The following is a 27,058-nucleotide window of genomic DNA, read 5'->3' on the forward strand; positions in this document are numbered from 1 at the left end:
CATAGAGGTGTGAATTATCTATTGGATTTCTAGTTTTAATAGCTCCACATTCCCAAGATAATCAAAAATATGAAAGAAATGCTAGTATAGAAGAGTGACAGGTATAGAAACATTCCCAGGGAAAAAATGAACACCATATGGTGTTCCTGTATAACACAGTTCTTGGTGTTCTATGTACTTCTCCCTGCTTAAAATCTGGACTTATGGACTATTCTCTCAAAACATGCGTAGAAGAGCATCAGATCTACTCCACAAAGCTTCCAGACGTTCCCAATGTGTGTGTGACAATGAAAGGTTTAAGTGTTTGGTCCTGGAAAATGATTTTCAGATGTTAAGTGTGTGAGGTCGTCAGACTTGATTTTCCCTACACAGGGAATCCTGCAAAACACCTTGTGCACATGTTTGTGATCTCTGGTGAGGATTAAGTTATCATATCCCTTCAAGCTAGACCAGTGAGACCGATGATCTAAAATAAGTTTTCTTCTTTATCTTGTTACAGCCTTGTGACCGACTTTGTAGCATCTGTTTTCCCCCTTCCTTGCGTAGCTAAGCCATAATTTCCTTAACATAAGTTGATGGAGCCAACTATCACATTACCAAAATGCCCACAAGACTGACATCCTAGTCCTGCTGCCAGACATGCTTCACATTGGATGCATTCTTTTAGAAAACTGCTTCCCCAACTTGTTTACCCCAGATGACCTGCTACTGCTGCATGGTGTAAAGTATAGGAGGCAGGGAGAGGAATGTCCCAGTTATCTCTTAAAATTCATTAAATTTACTTTTTGTCATTTACGTAATCTAAAAGTAAAATTCAGACCCAATTCTGATGCTTCTGACTTGCTGAACTGTGGAGTAAGAAATGTGTAGAACATGCTTTTGGTACTGACCACTAGCACAGACATATGGTCCCCAGACCAGTATTCAGTTACAAAATTCTCCCTTTCCCACCTGGAATATTTCTGTGACCTTATAACTGTGAGTGATAAAAAAAAAAAACAACCTAAATTAATCTCTGCAGTGATGTATTCTTTATGCTTATCATGGTAAAGAAGAAATGGCTCCATTGATATTCAAACCACACGGTTTGTGTCAAGGATGACAAAATGAAAAATCTGCCTGATACTGCTATCCTGTCTACTGAAAATAGATATCATAAAATAAATGGGCACTTTTATCAGGGGGGTGGGTTTTGGTGGTAAGGAACCTCTGCTCTCCAAAGAGACAACAGTTCACTTACACAGGCAATGCTGCTTCTTTCACTAATAAGAAACTATAAATAGTTTCATCATCAAAGTCTGGAGGCACTGAACGCTTACAAGCCACGGCAGAACAAAGTGACAAATAGGTGTAATTATGGCAGAGATGAAGCACAAAAGCAGCCAGAGAGCTGTGTGGGTGGGGCTGCAGCAGGGCCACCTTCCTTTGCCACCGTGGTGCCCAGCAGTGCCGGGGGCGGGTGCAGCACTCACGGGAGTAGCCGGCGGTCGTGCCCTCCTGTGCCCTGTCGCTTCCGGCAGTAAGGGACAGCGACCGTGTGTCCGAATCCGGGGAATTGGTTCTGGTGTCCATGTCCCCTTTCAGAATAAGCCAACTGGTCTTCAGCTGCAGAGAGGAAAAACCTGTTACAAGATACAGGATTTAACACCTGAAGGCAGTTCTCCTACCTCAGCTGTCCCAGACACCTTGGGAACTGCTCGTCTGTGTATGCTCGCTGCAGCTTGTACCATCCTTTATCAAATTATAAAAGCTGACTATATGATGACTTAGACATCACAGCTACCAGAAACTTTTAATTTTTAGCTGAGCTGAGGACAGTTTCTCTGTTCATGAAGCTGCCCACTATGCCCCACTTTAGAAGATGCACTATGTCATTTTCTTATAATTAATCTGCTCCTGACATTTTTCTTCTACGTTTATATGCACCCTAAGTAAAAGGCTGCAGGATCAGCTGAATCTCCAATGTAGATATTGAGACCACGTGAAAATCCATGAGTTTACTGCTCCTAATCTCAATCTCCCTACTTCTCCTTACTGTAGAATGTACATTCTAAACCCTTTGGGTGAGAGATTAAGCTTTTCTATGTCTTTTTGAAAAACCTAAAAGTAGTAACAATTAGTTCAACTATTTGAAAGAATACCTTTATATATGAATGTGTTTTAAAAACTGGTTGCTTCAAGAAAGCTCAATACCTCCTTTTGGTCTTTCTGATCATTACCTTCTTACTGTCCTGATCCAAGCTTCCATCCTCCCCTTCTGATCTTCTTGCTGCTGTAAGATTAAGGTAATTTTAAAAATTTGAACTGAATGCATCTTATTTTTTATCTTCTGTTTTGACTGTAGTTGTGTTCCAAATATTTTTAAGAGGGGGAGAAAATCAATTAAAAAAATAGAATTTGACAGAAAATTTGATGCGTAGAGCTATGGTTTCACAGAATTAATTAAAATAATCTTGAAATTATTACAGTAATACTCATCCTTCATGTATACAGTGAATTTAGAGAATCTATTCCTGCTGGATTCAGAACCTGTCTTTTTAGGAAGAAACTGCTTTTGGGGAATGACTGGTGGGAAAAAAAATTGTACATCATAACTCAGGGACAAATTTCTATGGTCACTGGACACAGGGAAGCCATTTCCTCCTTCTGTGTTACAATGACCATGGAAGTACAACCAGTCATGCAGATATTTTGTGGTCAGCACACCTGGATCTGCTGGGTTCCCAAAGAGGGTAGACAATCATGGTAAAGAAAATTATGAACAAACTTGGCATTACCCCTTTATGAAATCTACAAGAGAGACTGTGTCAGACTCTGAAATGCAATATTCTTGACCAACCAATTTTTATGACTCTTCTGCCCATATTGTCCTTTTAAATAGTGTTTTCCAAAAAAAAAATCCTGATATTGGGTTACTTTCTTGTAACTTTCCAACTTACTGAGAAGAAAACTGAAAACCTCAAAGCTCTTCATTAGATAGTTCTCAACCCTCAGATGTGTTTTTCCTTGTCTTTTATGTCCCAGAGCATTGTTCCAGATATTGAGTTACAGTTGAGAATCTTATAAAAAGTTTTGTGCCAGATTTCACATTATTTCAGGTAAGTTCTTAAAACTTGAGCCCTAATTGCCTTTGTATCACTCTGAGTAGTTTGGGGGAAGTTTTAATGGTGCAAAACTGGAATAACGTAAGGATGTAGCACAACTTTAAGCCCATGAGAAGTGAGTGTAACAAGGGGGTTGTCTGCAGTGCCTGAGAAAAATAGCCCTGTGCAATGCAATATAGACAGAAAACATACTTATTAATAACAGAAAGAGTATGATTATACAAAAGCTAAGGCTCAGATGAGATTGTTAGAGACAGAGATGGAGAGGAGATTAAATTGCACCATTAAAAGTGCTGCAACACTCCCAACAAGTTGGGAAAAACTCTGCCCTCTCCGGTTCCCCAGCCTTCATGTCTGCAGAGGATCTGCCCTGCATCTAAACAACACAGGCAAAAGGCCACCACCAAAAGCATTTCAGTGCTATTCTGTTGCAATTTCTGGTGCCACCACACAGCTCACATCCAGACCTTAACTGGTTTTGCTGAGGAGGTGGTGCTTAAAAAATGAAAACTTGCCATAAGGAAAATATCTGTGGGTTAGAGGTGAAAATCTGTAACTGTAAAGGGTTTGATCCCCCCCCCCCTCAATTTAGTGTGGGGGAAAAGAAAAAAAAAAAGCTGGGTCAGAAAATATAAACAGCATTATGAAAAAACACAAGGTTTTCACAGTTATCTAATAGCATCCTGACAAGGGTACTTTCTCAAGATGGCAAGCTGCTTCTCTGAGGAATAAATAGGAAGGAATATTCATATATGACAGATAAGGAATAAAGACCCTACATTGCAAGAAGGACCTAAACCTGGCTCACAGATATTTTGGGAGCACACCCTAAATCACGAGTCAACAAGATATTCCAGGGTATGTGTACGGATCTTGCTCTCATTAAATCAGAAATCCACATAGAGAATCTGATGCATTTTTGGAAATTTTATTTTTGTTTCAAGACACTGATGTTTTCAAAGAAAAAGCCCCCATGCTTAATTCAAGATTTCTATTCAGAAATTTCAAAGGTTCCACAAGATCTTGAGAGCATCTGATCTCAAAGAGATGCAGAGGATTTATAACCAAAATCAGTGGGGGCTATGAAGGCCAGCCCCTCCCAAGTTCCCAAGAAGGCTTTGTGGAACACAAATAAATCCAAGTGCTCTGAATTTCATCAGTACTGAGCATTAGCTTCACTGATACAAGGGATACCCAGTTCTGCCATGAATCCCAATGTGAGTTCAAAACTTTTTCAGTAACTTTGAATGATGTTCAAATATTTCTAAAACACAAACACACACATATACACACACAACCATGCAGGCTCCTATACTATTCACTTTGCAAACCCAGCTCTGAGTCTGATCTCTTGCATGTCTCATTCTTCCACCACCTTTATTTCATTCTGAAGTTGGTTGTTTATAAAACAAACACAGAAGCTGTAGCTACAGCAAATCTGTTGGGTGCTGATGTAACTAAAACCTTTTAAAGCCAAATGTTTTGGAAGAGCTTCTTGCAGTTCTTGTTTTAAAGAACATTTTTGTGCTTGTTTGTTCAAACTTGGTCTCTTAAACAAAGGAATGTTCTCTGGCTCCTTTTCAGCATGAATTAGTTCAGTGTCCCATTAGCTTGAGGGGCTGAATCATCAGCTGCTCATGTGTTCATGCTTTAGGCGGGATTCCTTCCAGAACAAAAGATAAATTTATTTAAATTTGATTTTACTTTATACTCCTTTTATTGGAAGGAAAGTTTATTGATTTTTGTTGTTGTTTCCGGATTTTATGGTTTTGGGGTTTACATATTTTTAGTTAGAGTAAATTATGTTTTGCCCTCTGGTAGGAAAAAAAAAAAAAGCATGTATAGCCAACACAATCTTTCAGAACATCTATTATCTAGAAAAGAAAGTTTAAAACATATATTCTTGTAAACCTATTGAGATTGCTGACTCACTACTTTAATTCTCTGCTTGCTCCAGTGATTATGAGGACAACTCCATACAGCAGTGCAAAACTGACATAATCCAGACTTCGACAGACAGCAAACTGATACAAAAATGCCCAGCCTGCAAAAATATAGCTGCTGCTTAGAATCCTCTTTGCAAACCAAAAGTGTCTATAACATTAAATGACACAGTCAGGATACAGGATATCAGAATCCTCTCATCAGTGAAGCTCATGAGTGAAGCTATGCTGACTTACATAGATGAGTGTTACTCTGCATTTGTTCACGATCTTTCCAAACACCACTGCAATATTCAACTTTTTCTGCTGTCGGCTTTTTTTTTTTTTTTCTGAGAACTTGCCTCTAGTGATTTATATAAGGAGCAGGCAAAGTGGGGCAGGAGAGGGCAAGTGGGCGTGGCACAGCAGTGAGTGCATAGCACAGCGGTTTGTGTGGTGCTTATTATCAGCTCTGAATTATCAAAACAAATTAAAATACCATTATCCCAGTTTTGGAGAACTTACTGTATCCTTGGACATCATGTTATACAAAATGCTATTTAATTTTCATGTTACTTTTTCTCCTTTTCTGTTTGAGATTATAGGGACATAAGAAATGCAAAGACTACAGCAAAGGAATTTGGGGGTCAAGATACATTTTTTTGCAAAGACACGTAGATAAAAGTGCCACAGAGAAAAGTAGACTGTACCATGCTGTTTGTAGATAGGAGGTTTCCTATAGATGTTATCTTTTACGCCAGTGTCTGAGGAAGAGGAAAGAGAAAGGAAAGAATGAAAGAGTAAGCAAGCAGTTGAGACCATGCTGTTCTTGCCTCCTCTCGGCAACAATAACAATGCAAAAACTTCAGCAAAGACTATGCATTCATTCACTGGTTTGCCATTTACCGGTTATTAAAAGAGAACAAAACTTTATCCATCATATTCTGAAAACATTTACACCTACCTATGCAACATAATCCCCCCTAAGTCCCTCAAAATACTTTAAGACAACTTGAATGGCATCCATTTGGTGATAGGTAGGTGGCTTCATCTGCACTACCACTATATACTTCATAGACAGCAAAAAGAAACTGGCTACACTTGCCACTATTTAAAATTCATATGTAAGTACAACAGACTACTACAACTGTCACACTTGGAAAAGGATTTTCTCTATTAATTACAAATAAAGTCTATACGTTCACATGTAAATGTTTATACTGGAAATACAAACTACTATTTAGGAAATCCAATAATTTGTCTTAATTTTGAATTGTATGGCTAACTTGGCCTTCCAGGAATTTTCTGGGAGCCCTCAGAGCCACAGTCTAGGGTTCCCATATCACACTGTACAGACATCAGATTTACTCAGTACTATGGACCTGAGCAGATACAATTCCTAATCGTGGTCTGTTTACAGAAACATAAACCACAGAAGCTAAACATGAATAAACAAACTATTACAGTGAGGAGGTAGATGTGTTTAGCAGTCAAAAAGCTAAATGGTGTGGATGTAAGTTTAATGTGCTTGTTGGCTGAACTTGAAAACAGTGGAGTACATATGCAGAGACAGGCACAGCGAGCCTCCTTCAGTTCTCAAGTCTTCCAGCTTCTTTTAAAATTTATGCTAATATTACTTAAATTCAGATAATAGACTGATAAGGAAAAATAACTAAAACAACAAAAACCCCTTCAGTCATTCCTCCTGCACACAAATTCAATACATCCATGCAGTTATGGCAATATCGACCATAGGATCTTAGAATCATTAAGGCTGAAAAAACCTCTAAGATCATCAAGTTCAGCCACTAACCCAGAACTGCTGTAACTTTGTACTCTTGGTAACATTTTTTATTCTGTGCCTCCTGTAAAGTAGTTTTTTTTAAAAATATAGGTACATGAGCACACAGCTCTCTTTTATTTTTGAGATGAAGTTTAACAACAGTTATTCACTTACTAGACATTTTCTTGTTCTGCACTTTGAAATTCACAAATCAATGCCAAAAGGAAAAAAAAATTACATTCAGAAGAGGATAAACAGGTGCCAGATATTGAAGATCAAAAGCTAAGCAGTTAATGCCTACCTGGAATATGGAAATGCCTAGGAGCCTGCTGATAGACAGAAGGTGAAGATTTGCTGTCAGAGTACATGGATAAGCTTGGAGTGCTCCGACCACTTTCACTGCCTCCAAGGGGAAGAGCAAAGAAAGCAGATAAAAGAAAAATGGAAAGCAAAGTAGAGTATTTCAAGCATAAAAGCTTGTTCAGAATGACTTGTTAATCCAACAGTTTTAAATATATGTTTTTGTAAAACCCATTATTTTTCAGCATAGTACATTGGCTCAGACTCCAAACACCTCATCAAAAATTACTATCTGATAAATATCAGATTAAGATGCCCTACTTTGAAATGAAAACTTCTCTTTTAATGGCACTTTAAAAAAGAAAATCAAAGGATAAGAACATCCAGAATCTTGCAATGTGTTTTGCATAGCCTTAACTGAATAATCTACTGATCACGTGTTTTAAAAGTTTAATGCTATGGCTCGTAGCCTGTCCCTGAAACCAGTAGTAAATAATTAAGTAATGTTTAAATTATCTCAAAGCAGGACTAGACCAAAATATAAACGTTATGGTTAAGTCAAATAATCCTGCATATATGAGTGACAAAAAGAGATGTTGAACTTTGGCTTTCAATTGCAAACTTTTCCCACAGGTAACATACCACAGCATTTTTATGCAAACAAGGTTGGATTATCAAGTCATGAATCTATAATGCCATAGTCACTTCACCAAATTTCAAGATATAAATAGGATTTTTCCATATTCATTTCTACACTTGTTTTGTCAAATGCTTATTAAGTGCCATTCATCTCCTCTTGGTTTATTTCCCTGAAGCACACTCTATGGCATTATAGTGCTGCTTGGCAAACAAAAAAGTAAAGCTCTACTTTTTTGGGACTTGTAAAATCCTTTTAGTTCACAGCACTGTTAAGCAACTGGAAGCAAACATGACATTTATTCTTACATCAAATGATTGTTAATTTGCTGTTACTCTTTTAGTGTGGATGAAGCACAGATTTAATGGCTAGTAATGATGAAGTTGTAGCAATTTTCTCTGGGGTAAGGAAAGTGCAGCAGCTCAGGGCATTAGATCTGCAACTGAGCTCTGCCTTCATGAAGGGGACATTTTATAACCACAGAGCTACTGGGCTACCAGAGCTGTCGAGGCCATGCCCATGGAGGTGGTCTCTGCTGACAAGCAGTGGGTGCATGGCCATCTGACTGTCACCAAAGCCAGCCTTGCCATGCACCACTGAGGTCAAGGGGACAGTGCCACCGAGCTCAGCAGGAGCAGAGACAGGACAGATGAGGTCAGAAGAGCGTGCTGTTTTATCTCATAACAATACACTAACTAATCCATCCTAAATTGTGTCTGTAGCGTTCACAGTAGACAAAAAATTAAAACTCAAAAGCTATTCAGCTGTGACACAACAGTGATTTCTTGTTGAAAAAGTGTAATCTTGGATACTGAGAAACTGAAATCCCAACTACAGGTGCTGATAGCCCATGGTCCTTCCAAAATGTAAAGGAAAAATTATGAAATCACTAAGAATCCAGTGTTTCACCATGAGCTTGCAGGCAAGCAGTCCTCAGACAAGAAACCAGACAGCTATTCAGTTTCTGGATTCCCACTTTGCTCTTGGAAGACAAAAAATGGTGATAGGTTTTCACTCCACATTTACAAATTCCCTCTTTCTTTGCTGCTTGCCCCAAATTCCTGCCCATCCCTATTAAATGGAAGAAACCTCAACGTCCCTTATACCTCCAAAATTCTTAAAAATATTGTGATGTCCTTCATTCAAATAAGATACTGTTATTGGAGTTTTCTAATTTAAACAGAAAGAAATTTCCACAGTGTATTAATTCCTCATTTACTTAAAAATTAGCATATTAATAAAATGTCTATTCATATATGATCTGCATGAGTAATCACTTCACTGAGCAGTGACTCAAGGTGTTGGTATCATACACGCACAGAAAGTCATTCTTCAGTGATAGGGCAGAGTGTCAGCAGGGAATCAGGAGGAAGCATTAATTAAGGAACACAAGATATAAGTGCAAGTACCCGGGGACAGGGAATCCAAAAATTGCTCAGTGCAAGGATCATCTGTGTGGAGCAGTTTGCAAAGCCATAACCTCTAATTTACTCAAAATTGAAGAACTAAGGATGAAATGACGGAAAAGGTTCTTCTTGCACCCCACTCCTACAAACTGATACACATTTGAACTTTAATTCTGCCACTGATTTGGACAAACATGATAGTTGTATTTCACCTTTTGAATACAACAGTAAATGTTCAATAATAAAGCAAATTGAAGATCCATGTAAAGAAAGTTAATGTGTAGGAACTACAGACAGCTGCTTAGCCTAGGCTATAGTTTAAATCTCTAAAATGAGACTTTGCTAATACATTATCTCTTTCAAGGTTTGCCTAGTATAGACTGAAGAAGAACTTCAAGTAAGTTCTCAGAGAAAAAATAACTACCAGAGAGAGCAGTTTTTCAAACTTTTGGGCTTGCCTTTTGCCACAAGCAGCCACAGGCTGTGATCTTCTCTACTGATCAGTGACGAGCAAAAACCCAGAATCCTGAACTCTTCCCTGGATGTTGTTTAACTTGGAAAGAATCTGGGAAGGCTTACTTTGAACTTGAGCGTAAACCACAAAAACTTCCTTGTGCCTTCTGGCTGCTGACAGGGCAGGCTGTACTTTTAACCCTGTGTGTGTAGAGCCAACTGACCAGGGCTCAGACCATGCTCCCTTTTTAAGGGACTGTCAGGAAAAGTACAATATTGCTTATATCTCCTTCTTAGCCAGCTTTTATCTTAGCTGTGAGGATGGGAAAGTTGATAACAAGCTACAGTAAGAGCTGTCTAAGTTCAGGACTGAAGAACAAACAGATGTCACTGGTCTAATGAGGGAACTGTCCAAGCCTACTCACAAAACTGGACCCTTTAATATCTCTGCCCATGGTGCACTACATTAGAAAAAGTTTTTTGAAGCTTGATGACTAATTCTTTTCAAGTTTTCAAAGCCAAAGAAAAAGATCTTTGGAAGCTGTGCTCCTGCACTAGAAAGGCAAGATAATTTCCACCATGTTTTAAGCAAACATTTTTTTCAGCAGGGCTCAGCACACTCAAAGACTCCATCACTTCAAGAAGAACTGCTACACCAAGCATAGGTACTTCAAGTATTACACCTATGACTTGCAAGAGCATGAACTGAGAAACTTTCTTCAAGTGAGGTTCTCACAGGACTTATTCTGAAGACAAAAATCCTTAAAAGAGCACAACCAAATCATTTCTCTTCATGATAAATAACAGGTCATCCTATTACACTTCATGGGAGCTAGACTGCAGTACACTGACAGAACAGGAACTTAGTAATCATATTCGTCACTGGAAAAAATGATGAACTCTGTCATTCTCAGGAAGAATATGATGCAACCTCAGTGAAATCAAAAGGAAGATTTTGCTTGTCTTATTTTCCCTAGGCTAGTGATGTATCTGTCTACTGGAAGCTTAAAGAAATTATGACATATGTGGAGTGCTGGTTTTACAAAGATTACTTCTAGTATAATAAAGCAGAGTATTATTTTTGGATTTTATTTTTTTTTTTTAAATAAGCATTATTTCACTTTCTTAAAACTGAAGCGGCAACATTAAGGTTGATCCGGACACAAAACAACTATTGTTACAATCCTACTCTTCCCACACTAACCACTTTGAAGAGAAAAAAAGAGCATATCTACACCACCAAAAGGCACTTCCAGATAAGGAAAAAAACACATTCTAGAACTCAGAATTCAGAGACCTTGAGGAGGATGAGGCAAATCTTCTGACTCATTCTGGACAGAGACATTAACTCAGTGAAAACCAGTGAATAATCTATTCAACCTTGGCAGGGCTCAGGACTACCTACTTAGGAAAATTATAGACAGGATCACCTGCCTCACAGGAACACTGTGAGGCACTGTAAGGTACAGCCTGCAAAATATTTTAGCTCCTTAATAAAAAAGTGCTGCAGAATTGCAAACTATTATTATTTCGATCACATTACTAATAATTATTTGGGCACAAGAACCTACCACTTGATGATTCCTTCATCCAAACAGGAGCACTTAATAATTGGTGCTGCTCTGAGAAACACCAGGTAGCACTGAGCAGAAACTCATTTGCACAGGAGTGCTGCCAAGCAACTGCCAGCAGGACTTCGAGAAAGAGCTTTCCATACAGTGAAATTGTGTGCTACAGCACACCGAAGAAGTTTCTCTTACTCAGTACATCAGGTTGGATAATACCATCCAAAATTAGAGGACAGATAAAAAAACAGTTCAAGCAGTGCCCCAGAATACCAGGGATTGTGCCAGTCTTTCAAGAAATGTGTGGGAGGCTGACTGCTTCTGGTTGTGGAAAGGAGCTTTGCAGGTAGACTCTGAAACGGCAACAAACAGCTTAATCTCATCAGATTTTTCCCCCTAAGTTTAATCTCAAGGATCATATTTGGATGTCTCGAGCCTGATTCTGTTCCTGTTTATCCCAGTGAAATTCAGCTGCCTTTGGGCAGCATCAGGGCCCAATGAAGATGCATTAATTATTATTCCAAAGGCAACGAGTACCTGCTATTCACTTGCATGTGCAAGTCTGGCTCCTGCAGAGGGTCATTCCCTTTTCTTTACTGGTTACAACCTCAAGAACAACAGTTTTACTTAATTAAATCAAAGAGTACATGAGAGTCCAGGAACAGGCATTGAAAGTGTTTGCCATTCATGTCTGCTCACAGTTCATATTGTTACTATAGAAGAGAGACTCAGGGGAAGACAAATGCGGTAGCTGAATGTCTTCTCTCTTGGACATTTAACCAACTAGCTAAAAAAAACCCTTTGACTCAAAGGCTCCTGGCATTCCTTAGTGCTGTCTCACATCCAGCATGGAGGTTATCAGAAGTTAATATCCACTGCAAAAAAACTAATGGCAAGGAGAACAGATTCAGTCACTATGTTTTATAAGCTATGGCACAGCTTAACTGACAGTGCAACTGCACTGATGTGACCAGCTGTCATAACTTTTTGCAATGCTACAAATAATATGAAGAACATCTAAATGTAGGTTGGAAGGTTAGATAACTGATCATCCTATGTTGTATCAAATGTATAAGCTTATTATACTATTTACCATCACTATTTAGGGTATTTTAAAACAAAAAGACTTTTAAATAATTCCCTTCCTCAGTTTCATTAGAAAAGCTAATTCTTTCCATCTACCCTTTGAAAGACACTTTACACTCACTGAAAAAAAGCAAAAATAAAACACCCCATACCCACTCAGTTTGTAAAACTTACACAGTACATCAAGGAAGCACTTGCACAAAATTAAGACAAATTTTATCCAGGTGGAAGCCATGCTTGCACAGACATAAAAGTGAAACACAGCTGAATAAATCTACATTATCACAGCACGGTTTTGCATTCCTGGACCTTACCTTTGAAGAAAGGGATGTAATGATGTCTGAATGTAGATGTAAGGCTTGGGTGTTGGGGCAGGGAGATGCAGCTACTGGTACCAAGACTGTGAGTACCAGCTGGGGGCAACAGAGAGTAAGTGAAAATAAACTATTTAGTTCACTTACTGAAAGCCACAAATTACAATGCCATCCTTTTTTTTCAGGAACATTTTCCTCCTGATGCTTAGAAAACATATAGCTTATATTTAAAACTCCATCTTTCTCTGGTTATTGCTAAAAACATGACAGTGGCCATACTTTGGGGTCAGCCAAGGGACAGGGGCTTTCCGCGGACAAAAAGGGCATCACCCAAAATGCTGTAACGCATCAGAAAATATTCCAGAAAAGGCACCACAAAAAGCATGGCTGCACCCAGGGGAAAACCTGCATATTAAAAAGCTGCAAGAGGGAATGATAAATGCTCATAATGGATCTAATGAAATGAAATGGGAAGAGCCTTGTCTCTGCAGAGAACTGTGCCCTGAGTGGGTCCAGTTCTCACTGTCGGCGGTGCACACCGGTAGGATTTAGTTCACCATGCACCAGGGCACTCCAGTGCATGGCTAATTTAAGTATTTGAAGAAACATTCTGAAGTTATTTGAGCTCTGAAAGTTAGACATGTGATTAAATACCTTGAAATATATTCTCAAGTCATCTTTGTTTGCTTTGCTGCAATAATGTCCTGATAACACAGTTTGGAAGACTAGTGGCAGTTATTAAAAATGGTGATTATGAAGATTATCCTCTAAATTTTAAAGCATTAGAGTTTATTTGGAATTCCTTTTGTCTTTCCTCCTTGCTTTAACAATGTGCTGCTAAGATTAGGCATGACAGCTACCAGACCTTCAGCAGAGATTAATGTCTCTAGTAGATTTTTTTATGCTCCATCTCATTTCCACTTTGACAAAGACTTTATGTAGTATAAATATTCAATTCCTGTAAAAATTGTTCCTGTTACCCATAAAATCTTCATTTCCCCTGGAAAGATTAAAAATTCACAGATTTCAAAACTAGTTTAGAATTATAATGTATCCCCAATGAAATTAAAAGACAACGAAAAAGTAATAAAAATACTCTGTGTTCTTCACCTGAATGATGGAGAAAAAATACAATTAATTTTGAGCAATTTCACTGATTATTCCCAAGGATAAAACTCTGTACAAAACCCAAATATGAATGGGGTTTTATAAGGCTTTCCCATGCAAAGATGAAAAGGAGATGATCCCTCCTGTTGGTGTGACAAGAGCACCAACACAGCTGCTACTACAGCCCAAAGCCACAAAAATACATTGTAAACTTCTCGACTAAAGCAACTTGGCCTTCAAAATCCAGCCATCAGAACCAGTCATTCCTCCAGCTCTTGCACTGTGGACAGGGGACATGAACCATGACCCTGTGTACAAGAACCTACACAAAGTCACTTGATGACCCTCTTGGTTTTGTGCATATTCACTGATACTGTGCCACACCTTGAAAGAGCTGTGGATTGAGTATCTATCTTCAGGCAGGATGAGACCAGGATAAAGTTCTTTAAACTCTTCTATCTTGTGTCTACCTAAGATCAATTTCTCTTAAATGCCTATTTTTGTTTTCTTGGATGCATGTTCCTGAAGCACTTGCTTCCTTTCTCCCCATGGGACTCTTTGTTCACTGTAAATAAATCACTGCTATAAACTGCTATTCCACCTTAAATCCCTGTCTACTGGAGTCAATTCTACTTACAACATAACACAAAGTAATGGAAAAATCTAGAGAATAAGTAAGGCTGCTTTTCAATTACCTGGTCTGCTGTAATGCTGAGGAGAATGGGAGGTGGGGGTGTACCGACCATAGCCCAGGGAGCCAGCAGAGCTGGGACTTGATGTCCTGTACTGCTTGAAAGATCTGTCATCTTGGTCACCCTTAGAGGAAGAGAGGAAATACATGTCATTAGGGAAGAGAAATAACTGCAGAAACAGGCAGAATATGCCATCTTGTGTGTTTCTGTGCTGTGCAGGTGGGAGTCGATGCTGTCCTAAGATTCCATGCAATCCTAATGAAATGAGGTGGTTTTCAGCACCTCCACCAGCAGTGTGACTGAAACTGCTCTGCCAAGTACCAGAGAATGGTCATGTTGCCAGGAAAGTCAGCACAGACATAAATTTAAAATTACAATATAATTTGAAAAGAACACAACAGTGTAAAAGTGTTGTTTCAGGACAGTGTAATTCCCTGAACAAATAAAAGCAGGTGGAAGATGAGCTCAGGTTAGCATGACAGCATTATGGTCACTTTGTACCCATATGAATGGATGCATAATGGTTACAGACAACACAAAAATCAGCGCTTGCTGGTTTCACTACATCATGAAACTGACTGTGTATAAACTGCCCGGTGTACCATACTGTAATATGGTCATTACTCTAAGAATCCAATGTAAACACTCGTGTAGCATTAGCATTAATACTGCAGCATTGTGCAGAGCCAGTCACACAATCCAATTCCCACTAAACGCTTGGCTTCAACCAGTTAAAACCATGTGCCCACACTCCAAGCCTCTGATTTTGTACAGCTAGTTAACCTGCAACTGCAATTTGCAAGTAGGGTCTTCTTAACAGTAAAAGCACTACTGAGTGGAATAGACGTAGAAATGACTTTGTGTAAATGAGCTATAAAAGCAAATTCAAATTTCCTTCTTTTTAAGACAAATGAGAATTGGCTTGAGTTAACTCCAAATGAGAACAAATCAATGTAACCTGCAGATGCTCCATTAGGGAAAGTCATACTCCTAAAAATCCTTCCCCTCTCCTATTCCAGTAGAAAAGAAGGAAAATAGGCTATATCATAGCAAGTGTCAGTCACTTATCATGACTATGGGGATGCCTTTAGGCATCTGTGTAATTCCCACTGGATCATTCATCTTATATACACTCAGTAGATGCTACTTAGTCCCACCATCTTCTCCCAGATTCCTATCAGAACAACTTAATTATGTCCATACATTCATCTTTAGATGAATTTGCCTTCTCTGGGACTATACTTGACTCTACAGAGATGTACAATATTCTGACACCACCAGATTTTTTCCTAGGGTCAAGGTATGCTCCATCCCTTCAATGTCACCTCAGACCCACCAGCTGCATTTCCGAAAGTGGAAAATCAGTTTAGTATAGTGGCCAGCAGCATTATTGCTTTAATATCAAGTTCATAAGTAATTATACAAAAAACAAAGAACAACTGATGCCTTCCCAAGCGTGCAGTGTTCTGTAGGCATCTTGCCACCAACTCCTCTACGTTCAGCTCGAGATGTTTCCCTCCTGAAGTACCTATGTTGTGTAATACCCACTCTAACCTTTGTGGAGAGAATTACAAGCAGTATTGCAATGGCTTTACAAAGCCTTGTGATGATATTTAAATATCAGATGAGTGTTAGCTAGTGGTCTGTGATGTGTCCAATTCTATGATACAGTGGAACTTTCCTCTAATAAAAATCCCTGCAACAAAACCAGTGACAAGTTTCCAGATGATGATGCCCGAGCACCTGATCACAGACTCCTTAAAGAGAGACAGCAAGCACAGAGAAGCTGGATAACATGGGAGTATACACAAGTCATGGCAGTCCCAACCTCCACATCAGTATCACTTTTGGAACCTAATATTGGCAGTTTGGTAACTGAATTTAAAGGAAATTATTATAATCTTCCAAAACATCAAGTTTTCATATTGTTTCAGACCTTACCTTTGTGTACCTTGTGCCTCTGTAAGGAACAGTCAATCTAGTTCATGTAACCAAATATTAAATAAAGCATTAATTTATTTGTAAATTATCAAATAAATTGCATTTCTGCCGGTTAACTTCTCTGTTAATTCTCAGTCCTTAATTCTCCATGATTACCAAAATTCTGCAGATCATAAAATTGGAATAATGGAGAAATTAGCCAGACCCATGATACGTAATTGGGTTACTATCGGGGAAAATATATTAAATGCATTCACTGCTCCCAAAATGATGTTTCTTGAAACAAAGACTAGCTTAATTAATGCACATCAAAATACACAGACCTAGAAGTTCAGGTATGTGTAAATGATTTATAAGTAGGTGTACACAAATAGTATAAGTAGTTTAACTATTTGTGAAATAAAAAAATGAGAAGAAAATAAGAAGAGAAAGATATGCTGAGCATTAATTTAAATCAGCTCATGCTCACAGCTTTAAATGTGAACATAAATCATATTTCCCAACATAATTTATTTAGTAGAGCTTGAAGAAGTGACCACCATACAACCTTTATTTAGGAAAGCAGAAACATGGATGACAGTGGAGACAGATGCATACAGATGACAATCCAGAAGCAGAGCACATATTGAACACAAGTAACACTCTGAAAATCATAAATTATAAACCCCATGCACTACAGAGGCAAGGGGCGAACCCCACATTTCAGACGCTGCTGCTTATCAATATGACCAGGTTTATGCATCACAAAATGGGTCAGAATAGGAAAACAAAGGCATTGGGGATTACCTCAGTAGGTGTTGGAGAGAGCAACTGAGGTGACTGCAAACAGCAACACACAACAAATTAGTGATACAAATTCATGCATGATGTTACTCGTGAGAAGAATTACTCTTAAAATATCACTCTCCATGTATAATACATGATACAGTTAGGAAAAACACCTGTCAATTAAGTTAGGGCAATTTTTCTTATTATCTGTTTGTAATTAGGTATGTAAGGACTAATATATAAATGATTTTATATCGGTCTTTTAGTGGTTTCTCTGTTACAAAGTCCTGGGGTCTGGTGAGGCCGGTCCTGTGCCACAGAGAAGGGCAGTAGGAACCTCCCATTTACGGCAACTGCCTGAAACTACACACAAGCCCTAATTAAATCTGCATTGAAGGACCTCCAAAATCAGGACTAGAACTTACTGTTTTAAGGGAAAGCAGAAGTTTGCACTATTTAATTTTCAATTAAACATCATGTAATCTGACAATTTGCTGTTCATTTTCCTATCCAAATCAAACACTATGTTTGCGTAGTTGAGCAAATCGACTGAAAGTACTGCAGCTGCAGGTATGAAGCCAGGATGCTGAAATTTGGAAGACAGGGGATTTTTTTTCCCCCCTGGCAATATCACCCTGGAACGCCAGGAAAATATGCATGTTGGACTGCAAATACAGTCTATGTTTGGTCTGTGCACAGCTTGGTCTGTGCACCACTGCCAAGCCTGGATGTCACCAGGCACTTGAGGAGGGCCACAACCATCATCAGCACCAACAAATTTTGACATAGAAAAGAATTGCTTATGTTCCACAGGTTCAGGGTTAAGCAGCAGTTTTCGATTTTGTGAAATCAGAAACCTAAATACCATTTCAACCTTTACCACATACAATTTTAATTCTTTCTGGATACCTTAAAATGGAGCTAACATGGTTCAGCACTGTGCAGAGAGGGCTTGGAAGAAAGTCTGTAAAACCTAACATATGCACTGCACTTCACCTGACAGCAGTACTGAGACCTTAGTGGTACTAATTAAGTGTAAAAGGTGTAAGTGAATGGGTAGAAATAAATGCTATAGTTAATAGCCAAGATATTTATAATATCCCTAGTCATGTTATCACTTAGAGAGAACAAAGCAGACTTCCACATTCTGTAAATATCTTACTCATACCTAGTATATTGAAGAGGTTTGATTTGTAAAAATGTAGCTAAAATTAAAAAAGAAATCAGAAAGTCAAATGAAAGGTAAGCATGTTCAGAGAAGAAAAGCTAACTTGCATGACAGGAGTTATATACAAGTATGTTTCACAAAGCCCAGAATTAGTATTAGTCATTAGTATGTTAGTAGTTTATTAAATTAGATTTCATTAGCACAAACTGTATCATATTAGCTCTGCATATGAAAAGGCTGAAGTGCATGCATGACATGAGGATGAAGTTAATAAGGGACAGTTGAGCAAAATCTGTACACAGGAGAGTGATACCATTGTTGTGTTACCAAAATAACATGGTACACTTTGTTAAAAAAAAATCATGAAAGACATTTGTCTTTGCTTCTCAATTTGCATTATAATTAGCAATGGCTCCTGTTTCCTACCACATGCAGAACTACTCCCATGGAAAAACATTTTAATTATATGTCATCTCTTTAAAAAATGATCACAGAAAGCAATATTTTAATTTCCACAAACTAAAAAATGAAATGAACATCTTGGGTTTGGTTGTTTTTTGGTTTAGTTTTTTGTTTTGGCTTTTTTTTTTTTTTTGGAAGTGTTGTGAATGAATGGATGACGTGACTCAATTAAGTGAAGCTATAAAAGTTATATTTTTTACAAAAAAGTTATGCACATGTTTAAGAGTTTTCGGCAACATGTTCAATGACGCAAATAAAACCTGAAACTCATAGTAAAAAAATACCCATGTTTCAGTACCTCCCCGTAACTATGCCTGTCATCTGAAGAGTAACTGATATATGGAGAATAGGAGATCATATCTGGGCGGTCAATGTTATAGATGGCTTTATTTTTAGGAAGAGCAGCCAAGTCCCTGTAGTCAAGAATTTCATCTCCAAGCTTTGCCTAAGAAAAGGAGGAAAGAAAGCAGTGAGAATAAGAAAGAATATGAGCAGGATGCAACCAGACAAGGATAGATAAATGTAGATAGAAAAGTCATAATCATAACAAACCACTTTTTGTGTTTGTGAACATTTAAATCTCTTGTATTTACTACACAATGCTAAATATTACTGCTGTTTTCTTTTATATACTGTTGCTCTCTACCTTGTCACTGGCATTTGGCTAACAGGAGTAGCATGGGATCATTCCAATTACCTGGTTATATCCCACTTACTTCTGGCTGCACAAACAGAATTTTTGTTTATAGGGGACAGATATTGTAGTCTTTTCAGGCAAAACACACTCAATTTTGAAGTGGTTTCAGAGTGCAGAATTCCCCTGCTGTAAGCAGTAGTGAATAATCATATATGTACTTCCAACATAAACTCTCCAGATGCTGAAAAGCATTAGTCAGCTCCTTCATCTTTCCCTTTCAGTCGTGTCCCACAGCTTCACCTCCTTTCCTATGTCTAAATAGCCCTTAATTACGGGTCACAAACCAGCAGATGATGGATTTGCACCACGGTGGAAGATCACAGATGCCACTCAAGTAAAGTTCAAATCCTCTCATGAGACTTACACAACCAACAGAGGGGAAGGGCTGTGCTGTTCCCTGTTCTCCTCTTATTACACATATTCCAAAAGTGTAACTTATCATCAAGTTGCTACATTTTCACAGATTATCCTTAGGATAATTGCACCAAAACTGTATGCAGCACATACTATGCTGTAGATACGATGACAAGTTGGCCACATTGAGAGTGGAGAAATGGGCAGCATAATTGTCTCATTCCCACTTCAAGTTTTGCAGAATGATAAGCTCTTCGTTGGCAACAAAATGATGAGTGAATCTTGCTGTGCTCTGAAAATCTCAGTATGATCAGCTATAAAACTGTAATAATGCTTTCCACATGCAAAAATACAAAAGTATCCAGGATTAATGTGTGCAGCAATTCTACTTTTTCTTAGTATGAGCTAAGAAAAGCTCAGTAGATTTTCCAGGGAAGTTTTCTATCAGGTTAATAATCCAGGAAGAAGTTAGTCTGACAACTTTCAGTTATCCCTTTTTCTAAAACAATGCATGAATTTGTGCAAACATAAATTACATGAAAAGAAGGAAGATTACCCTTGACTAAGAAAGTAGAACCAAGCTGCCATAACCATTACATATTTCCATCCTCAAAACTAATGAAAAAATGTGTTTTAATGAAGTATGTGATTCTTCAGCAATCTACAGATCTCACTTTCTTTGCAGCTCCTTTAAGAAGCTAAAGAGCAATGAAACAGCCCCTTCACGAAAATAAGTCCCTCCCTACTGAGAAGCCAGTGGAGAGCTCTGATGCAGAGACAGGTAATGCAAAAGTAAGGAATCTGTCTATCCCATCTGTTCCAGAAATACTTTGGGCAGCATTACACCTACAAGGAAGGCCAAAGAGGCTGTGATCTCACTTAAGGTATCCAGGCTTTTGAGAATTATTCTAGTGAATCCAAAGTAGTTCAGAAGTGGGAATATTTAAATGTGAATTACAGTCATTTTGGCCACTACCTCTCCATGCAGATGTACAACTTCCCATTGGATTTCACAACTGTCAGGAGTAAAACTTATCTAGTTGTGTAATTCCTTTCAGTTTAGACATAAAAATGTGGGCAAATTTGGATGAAGAAAAACCTTAGGGATACAGTTGCCTTTGAAACATTCAATTCTCCAAACATTCAGTCTACAAAGGTGTTTTTTTTATTTTATTGGTTTCACCTACATTCAATTATGTGAATGGAGTTCAAATCTGCTCGGAAAGGCTCAAATTACAGCTGAGAGGCTTTAAGCCATTTATTCAGTAATTTGGTATTTTGGATTCTGGTAAAACTATGCTCTAAGTATAGAGTATCTATTTCATCTGGAATATGTAATTTTGCAATCATATAATTGTAAATACAGTTTGTATAAAAATATAGTGTGATGTCTATTCCTTGCATGAGAGCACATATAACACAGCTTTGTAAACTAATGTAAGCCTTCCAGCTGGATATATTAGGTTGAAGCACCTAATTCTCTCTTAATAAAATTTAGCAAAGTATAAAACAAGATTTTTATTTAAACCTTATTTAATGTCATAATTTAGAAATCAACTCATTTTTAATTAGGGACTCTGAGGGGTTGTCAGCCCTAGGGCAAACTTCAGTCTGGATATAATGAAGTCATCTCTAAAGATCATGAAAGATGCCCATTACCTTCCAAAGGCACTGGCCTGTGCCCTCTCAGTGCAAGAAGACACCAAAGTCTGTTATCAGCAGATGAAGAAAAAGTGTTATGGTTTCAATAAACCATCTGTATGAAGCACATTCAGGTTTAAGTCAAAACATGCTTCCTTCACCTTTCCCTATCTGACCACATGACCATGGCCCAGAACCACACCTGCCCTGCAATGGGGTGGTGCTCAGGATGATGTTAGCGTTGCTCTGACTTCATGACTTTGGAAGTGCGAGCACCATGAACTCATGGTTCCTAAGATTTAACTGTCTTCTCTAAAATCTTTTGTCCATTAAATACCTCACAGAGCTCACCAGCTGGTAAGGTACAGTTTTACTACAGGTTTTAATGATCTGAATCCATGCTACTGCTGAGAGTTTCTGCCCTGCATGCACCATCCCACCCTGTTCTGCCTTCTACATCAGCATTAGAAGTCATGTAGACAGCAGGGGCTTTTTTTTGCCTCTTTGGTTGTCTGGAGGTTTTTCCTGGGTTATTGTTTAGCTCAGTCTGGTCTCAAATTTGAGTGCGTATCTCTGAGTACACACTAGTATTAGCAATGAAGATGAGATGGGAAGACATGGCCAGAGAGGGACAGGGCCACATGAGGGTGGGACCTTCCTTTCAGTGGCAGCAAGAATTTAGGTTTGGCAAAACCAACCACAAAAGCACACAAGACAAATCTTGAGCATATCTGTATGTCACAACACTCCTGTAATAGAAAACACATGTAAAAAAAGATAGCCAAGGACCATTTTGATAATATAGAAGTCAGTAACATGTTTTTAATTCTTTTTACTTCCCTGTTTGTGAAAGCCAAAATAGGATTTAATCAACCAATCAAAATCAAGTTTTGACAATTAAGCAGTGAGAGATTGGACAGATAGAATAAAAACTTGCACTCCTCTGGGGAATCTTTTTTTCTAACTGACTCATACTTGCTAGACAACTTTATTCTTTCACAGTTCCAGCTGTATATTACAGTGACAAACATTAGTTATGTGCTGATTTAATGACAGCCTTTAAAACAAACAAACAAAAAAAAACACCAAAAAAAAAAAAAAAAAAAAGCGCCACCAAAAACCAAAAAACCCCAGAAAAGGAGAATGGAGGTTTGTCCTTGACTTTTAACAGCTCATGAAGTATATTTAAAGTTGTTACCACAAACACCAATAAAAACAGTACCATCCTGCAGTTAGATAAGTGTCTCTAAAAACATATACCTCTTAGCAGAATTCTCATGCTTAAAAACACAATGAGATGGTGCATGCCTGAAGAAATAAAGCTCATCTGGCCAAAGAAAGTGGCAATATGCTCCCAGCCATGATAATAGGCTCCCAGCACAATGACTGTCCTCACAATGACATTTCTTTGCTGGTAATATACCACTGGTATTCACCAGCACTCAGAGTCACTGAAAAGCATTTAGAGAAGGGGCACTTGTTCCACTGCAAGTTCAGTCTTACTCAGATAAACAGTATATTGTATTCAAAATAACTTCTGTTTGAAGAAAAAAGACAAGTGTGGATCCAAAGCACTCTTTTGCATGTCTCAGTGTAGTAGATAAGAGGTTAATATTTGTATAATATTGTCTGGAAGACAACTGCATCTCCAACAATTTTCTCACTATATGGTTCTAACTGATGAGGATGACCTGCCTACCTGAGGGATACCTGACCAGGACAAAGAAAAGCCCAGGAAATGCTGAAGCCCTGCAAGAGATATTTGTATGGATCACACCACACTTGCATTTTTTACCTATTTCTGGCAGCCTTGAGAATTTGGCCATGAACACTACACTGCAGCAATTTTGATCTGTCTTGAAAAAAAAAAAATATAAAATTTTAGCATACTTGTTATTTCAAATTCTCTCTATGAGCTTTCCAGAGCACTCCTTAAACCATAAACACATCAAAGGTCCTCTGAGCAAGGGACTGGCATTTGGCAAGGCCAGAGTCCTGCAATCACACTCATGAGTGTTTCCATAAGCAATCAGATGCAGGCTCAGGAGCTCAATTTAGACAAGTTAAGTTCAAATCTAAGCTTGTAATCTACCTGTGGGCTGTACTGTTTACTTTAACTTTTCAGAAAGCACTGTGGTATTCTGCATACTTTGGTATAAGCCAGCCCTAGTTGTAGTGTAAGTGCTATAAATACTCCACAAAAAATAAGAGGAAAATGCCAGAATTCTGTTATGGCAAATGCAGTATTCAAACATTTTAAACTCGAGAAAGTAATTTCATTTTAGAGGAATCACCAACCACAGTGGTTTGGAGACACTAACTTTCCATATAATGTGCTAAATTGTAGGAGGAAGCAGAAGGTTCTCCCCAGCCCACAAAACAAATTTCACTGTGAAATACTCACATAGATCACACGGCTTGGGGAACCTGATGTACTTGAAGCAGGTACAGAAATAATACTCTCAGAAGAAATCCTTGTTTCCTGTAGCAGGAGAAGCGAAATAGATAGGAAATACAGGAGACTCAAAGATAATATAACTGTTATTTCAAAACAAGCATACAAGACATTTAATTTAATTCAATCTTTACCACTCAAAAATGACATATTATAGAGAGCTCAAAACATACAGGCATGGAGTTAAAAATAAAAGAACACTTTCAGACAATCAATTTAACCTTTTAAAAATGCAAAAATAGTTTTACACATGGCTTTCTTTTCCATGTTCTTCAGAACAAAATGACCCAGAGCACTTCTGGGGTGCCAGAACAGCCTTTGGGCACTATCAGAGACAGGTCAAGTTACAAGATGATACAGTGGCAACATTTTTACTCCAAGGTTATGCCATCAAACCATTCTACAAGTCTGGAACTTGTCACGCTGCCACGCCATTCACTCACAGCGAACACGACACAGAAAGGGACATGGGGGATGATCATTTAACACAGACAATCTAATTAAACACCTTATCTGCACAGATAAAGCACTTTTCAGTTTTCCAGAACTTGTGTAAATGACATGAAAGTGTCACCATTGCACTGATGTCATGTAAAAACCATATTTCTCTTTCATGATGTCCCTACAGGATGCTCAAGGCAGAAGAGAAGAATAACGTTAGAAAACTGCACTATTCCAACATTTTGAACCCAGTTAAGGTCAAACGGCAGTTTTGGATTAAGCTCAGGATTCCCAGAAAAAGCTTCAGAGGTTATTTCTGTGTCCTGTGCCCATGGCCATGGGCATCTGGCTCTAGGCAGCACTGCTTGAGCAAAGGGGTTGGACAAGACAACCTGCAGAGGTGCCCTCCAAGCTCTGGGTCTTTCCAAGGGCAGACAAGGGGTCAGTCCTTTCCTGACAGCCCTTGGAAGAGCACAGTCAGGGCATTTCGCTGGCATCAGCAGGTTCCTGGAGTTCCCAGCATGAGCCTTGCACATTTCCAGTAACCCCTTTGAACTGCCCACGTGGAAACCAGAAACGACGGGTGTCCTTCAAGGGTCCATACTGGGACCAGTAATGCTTAGTATCTTCATCCATGACACAGTGGGATTGAGTGCATCCTTGGCAAACCTACAGATGACACCCGGCCATGTGGTGGGGACAACATGCTGGAGGGAAGGGATGCCATCCAGAGGGATCCTGATAGGCTTGGGAAGTGGGGCCATGCAAACCTCATGAAATTAAACAAGGCCAGGGTCAGGGCACTCTCTAATATGACCTCCACAAACTGGGTGGTGAAGGTAGAAGGACTTGGAGGATACTGGTGGCTAAAGAATTGGATATGAGACATCCTACATCTCACACATGTTCTTTATTCTCTTCATGATCCATTACCTCTTTTAGCATCCCCATCCATGCCTGCTGCCCATCATCTCCCAGCTTTTTCAATAAAACCTCACACCTTTGCTGACTCTATTGCCTCTGTACGTTCATTCTCTGTACTACACATTTTTCTCTGTCTTCCACCTACCTCTTTTCCCTGTATGCCTTTTTATAAACCTTACTTTCTCTTGCTGCTTTGATTCCTCCTGTCTTTTCCAGCTTTCTCCCTTCTGCTTAAAATCTCACTCTCCCATCATCTTTCTTTATGCTGTCACTCTCTTTCACAACTTCTTTCTCCCTTCCACTCCATCTCCAAAGTTTTGGAGCATGCTGCCACTTTCTCCTTTTGCCTTTGTCACCTACTTTAATTACATGCTGCTCATATATCTATATATAGGAAGATTACTTAAAAACAACAAATTGCAAGGTCGAACAGCCAATTTCTCAAGCAGTAGATCCCATTCCAAACTTTACAAGTTATGTTGAAAAGTTCATTATTACTCTCTTTGAAAAGGCATCCTTCCTTCTGGTTTTATTTTTTCAATGATGAGCATAAAGATAAGAAAATAGGAAAAAATCTAAGAAAAAGAAAAACTTCAGGGCTTTGGAAAATTATACGATATTCAGAGCTTGTCATAAAGAAAACTAGAGCAATCACTTCCCAAACACATGGGTACAAAATCTACAGCCAAGATACTTTAGGGTAAAGCCCAAACAATTTTTTTTTCAAACTGTAATTTAGTCAAAGTTGGACTTTCTAACACACCAGATTTAACAATCTTTTTACGGCTGCTGCCTGCTGTTCTAGCTTGTCCCATGTGCCGTTCTCCAAGCCTTGAACCAAAGCAGAGCTTTTTTGAACAAGGATACCCAGGGTACCACTTGGAGCACCAGAGAACATCAGAAGTGAAAAACCCACACTTGGCCTCTACATTAAGTGAGATAGTTGTAACTCATTCCCACCACTTCAGAAGGATCATGTCCTAGGGACAGCTTATTCATCTGCTCATCTTGTAATTATTCAGGTTGCCAGATTCTCCCCTTTTCCCCTTGCGCACAGAGAGGTGCACAAATCATCCAACTTAAGGAGATACTTAAAGCCATAGATGAAATTAAATTGTGGCTGGCTTGCCAACATTTTGTAAACAAATAATAAAAAAGAAACTCCAAGGAGATTTTTTTTTGTAAAAACTAAGTGAAAGTCCTCTGATCTTTTAAGTTCAGAGCCACATGAAAAGAGAAGAGGTCATGAACTGATCACATCATAATCAGACAGAAGTTAAAAATTAACTTCTTTTTTCTTATTCATATTTTCACATTTTTCCTTATTCAGTTTATATATATAACTCTTAGGTCAGCATTCTCCTGAAGTTATAGCTTTAATCACTGATTAAAAGCAGAATATTTATATTACATGATTACACTTCATTATCCAACTAGATTCCCGCCATTTAAAATTTAAAATTACAGTGGTGAAAAATTTCCAAACCCTTCCCTCCATGCCTGCTGCAAAAAAAAAAAAAAAAAAGGATCAAGAATAATATGTCAATCAAATAACACTGCATAAAAACACAGTCGTTTTACCTTGCTTTTTTCTTCAGCCTTTGCAGCCTGTCTACAAACTGGATGCCAAATGGATGTTCCTGTAAAGTAAATTTAAAGTTCTGCTTAATTCATTTCCATGATAAGAACCTTAAAAAGTTCAAAATAAGAATCTTATTAAATTTTCCTATAAGGTTTTAAACGACAGCTTATTGACTACTTCCCCTGCTAGTGCATGGATATTTTCAAAGTTCAACCTGACAACCTCTGAATACCAGTAAGCCTGATCACAAACATTT

The 27,058-nt window shown here is 38.4% G+C and overlaps 1 protein-coding gene across 13 annotated transcripts in view; it reads right to left on the minus strand.

The window, feature by feature from the left end:
* Window positions 1-27,058, minus strand: part of ABLIM2 (actin binding LIM protein family member 2) — a 131,285-nt gene that overhangs the window by 20,861 nt on the left and 83,366 nt on the right. For 3 of the 13 annotated variants that reach the window (XM_039550587.1, XM_039550585.1, XM_019287292.2), the window contains exons 8-17: window positions 26,802-26,860; window positions 23,805-23,882; window positions 19,007-19,153; window positions 17,097-17,129; window positions 14,373-14,493; window positions 12,571-12,669; window positions 7,111-7,212; window positions 5,737-5,790; window positions 2,220-2,272; window positions 1,473-1,605 (exon numbers count right to left, since the gene is read on the minus strand). In XM_039550587.1, the coding sequence (XP_039406521.1) occupies window positions 1,473-1,605; window positions 2,220-2,272; window positions 5,737-5,790; window positions 7,111-7,212; window positions 12,571-12,669; window positions 14,373-14,493; window positions 17,097-17,129; window positions 19,007-19,153; window positions 23,805-23,882; window positions 26,802-26,860 (879 nt within the window). The remainder of the gene's footprint in view (window positions 1-1,472; window positions 1,606-2,219; window positions 2,273-5,736; window positions 5,791-7,110; window positions 7,213-12,570; window positions 12,670-14,372; window positions 14,494-17,096; window positions 17,130-19,006; window positions 19,154-23,804; window positions 23,883-26,801; window positions 26,861-27,058) is intronic. The other 10 variants (XM_039550594.1, XM_039550586.1, XM_039550595.1 and 7 more) reach the window with 7 other exon arrangements.

The sequence above is a fragment of the Corvus cornix genome, chromosome 4 (genome assembly GCF_000738735.6).
Source record: "Corvus cornix cornix isolate S_Up_H32 chromosome 4, ASM73873v5, whole genome shotgun sequence".
In the NCBI taxonomy this organism is placed as follows: Eukaryota; Metazoa; Chordata; class Aves; order Passeriformes; family Corvidae; genus Corvus; species Corvus cornix.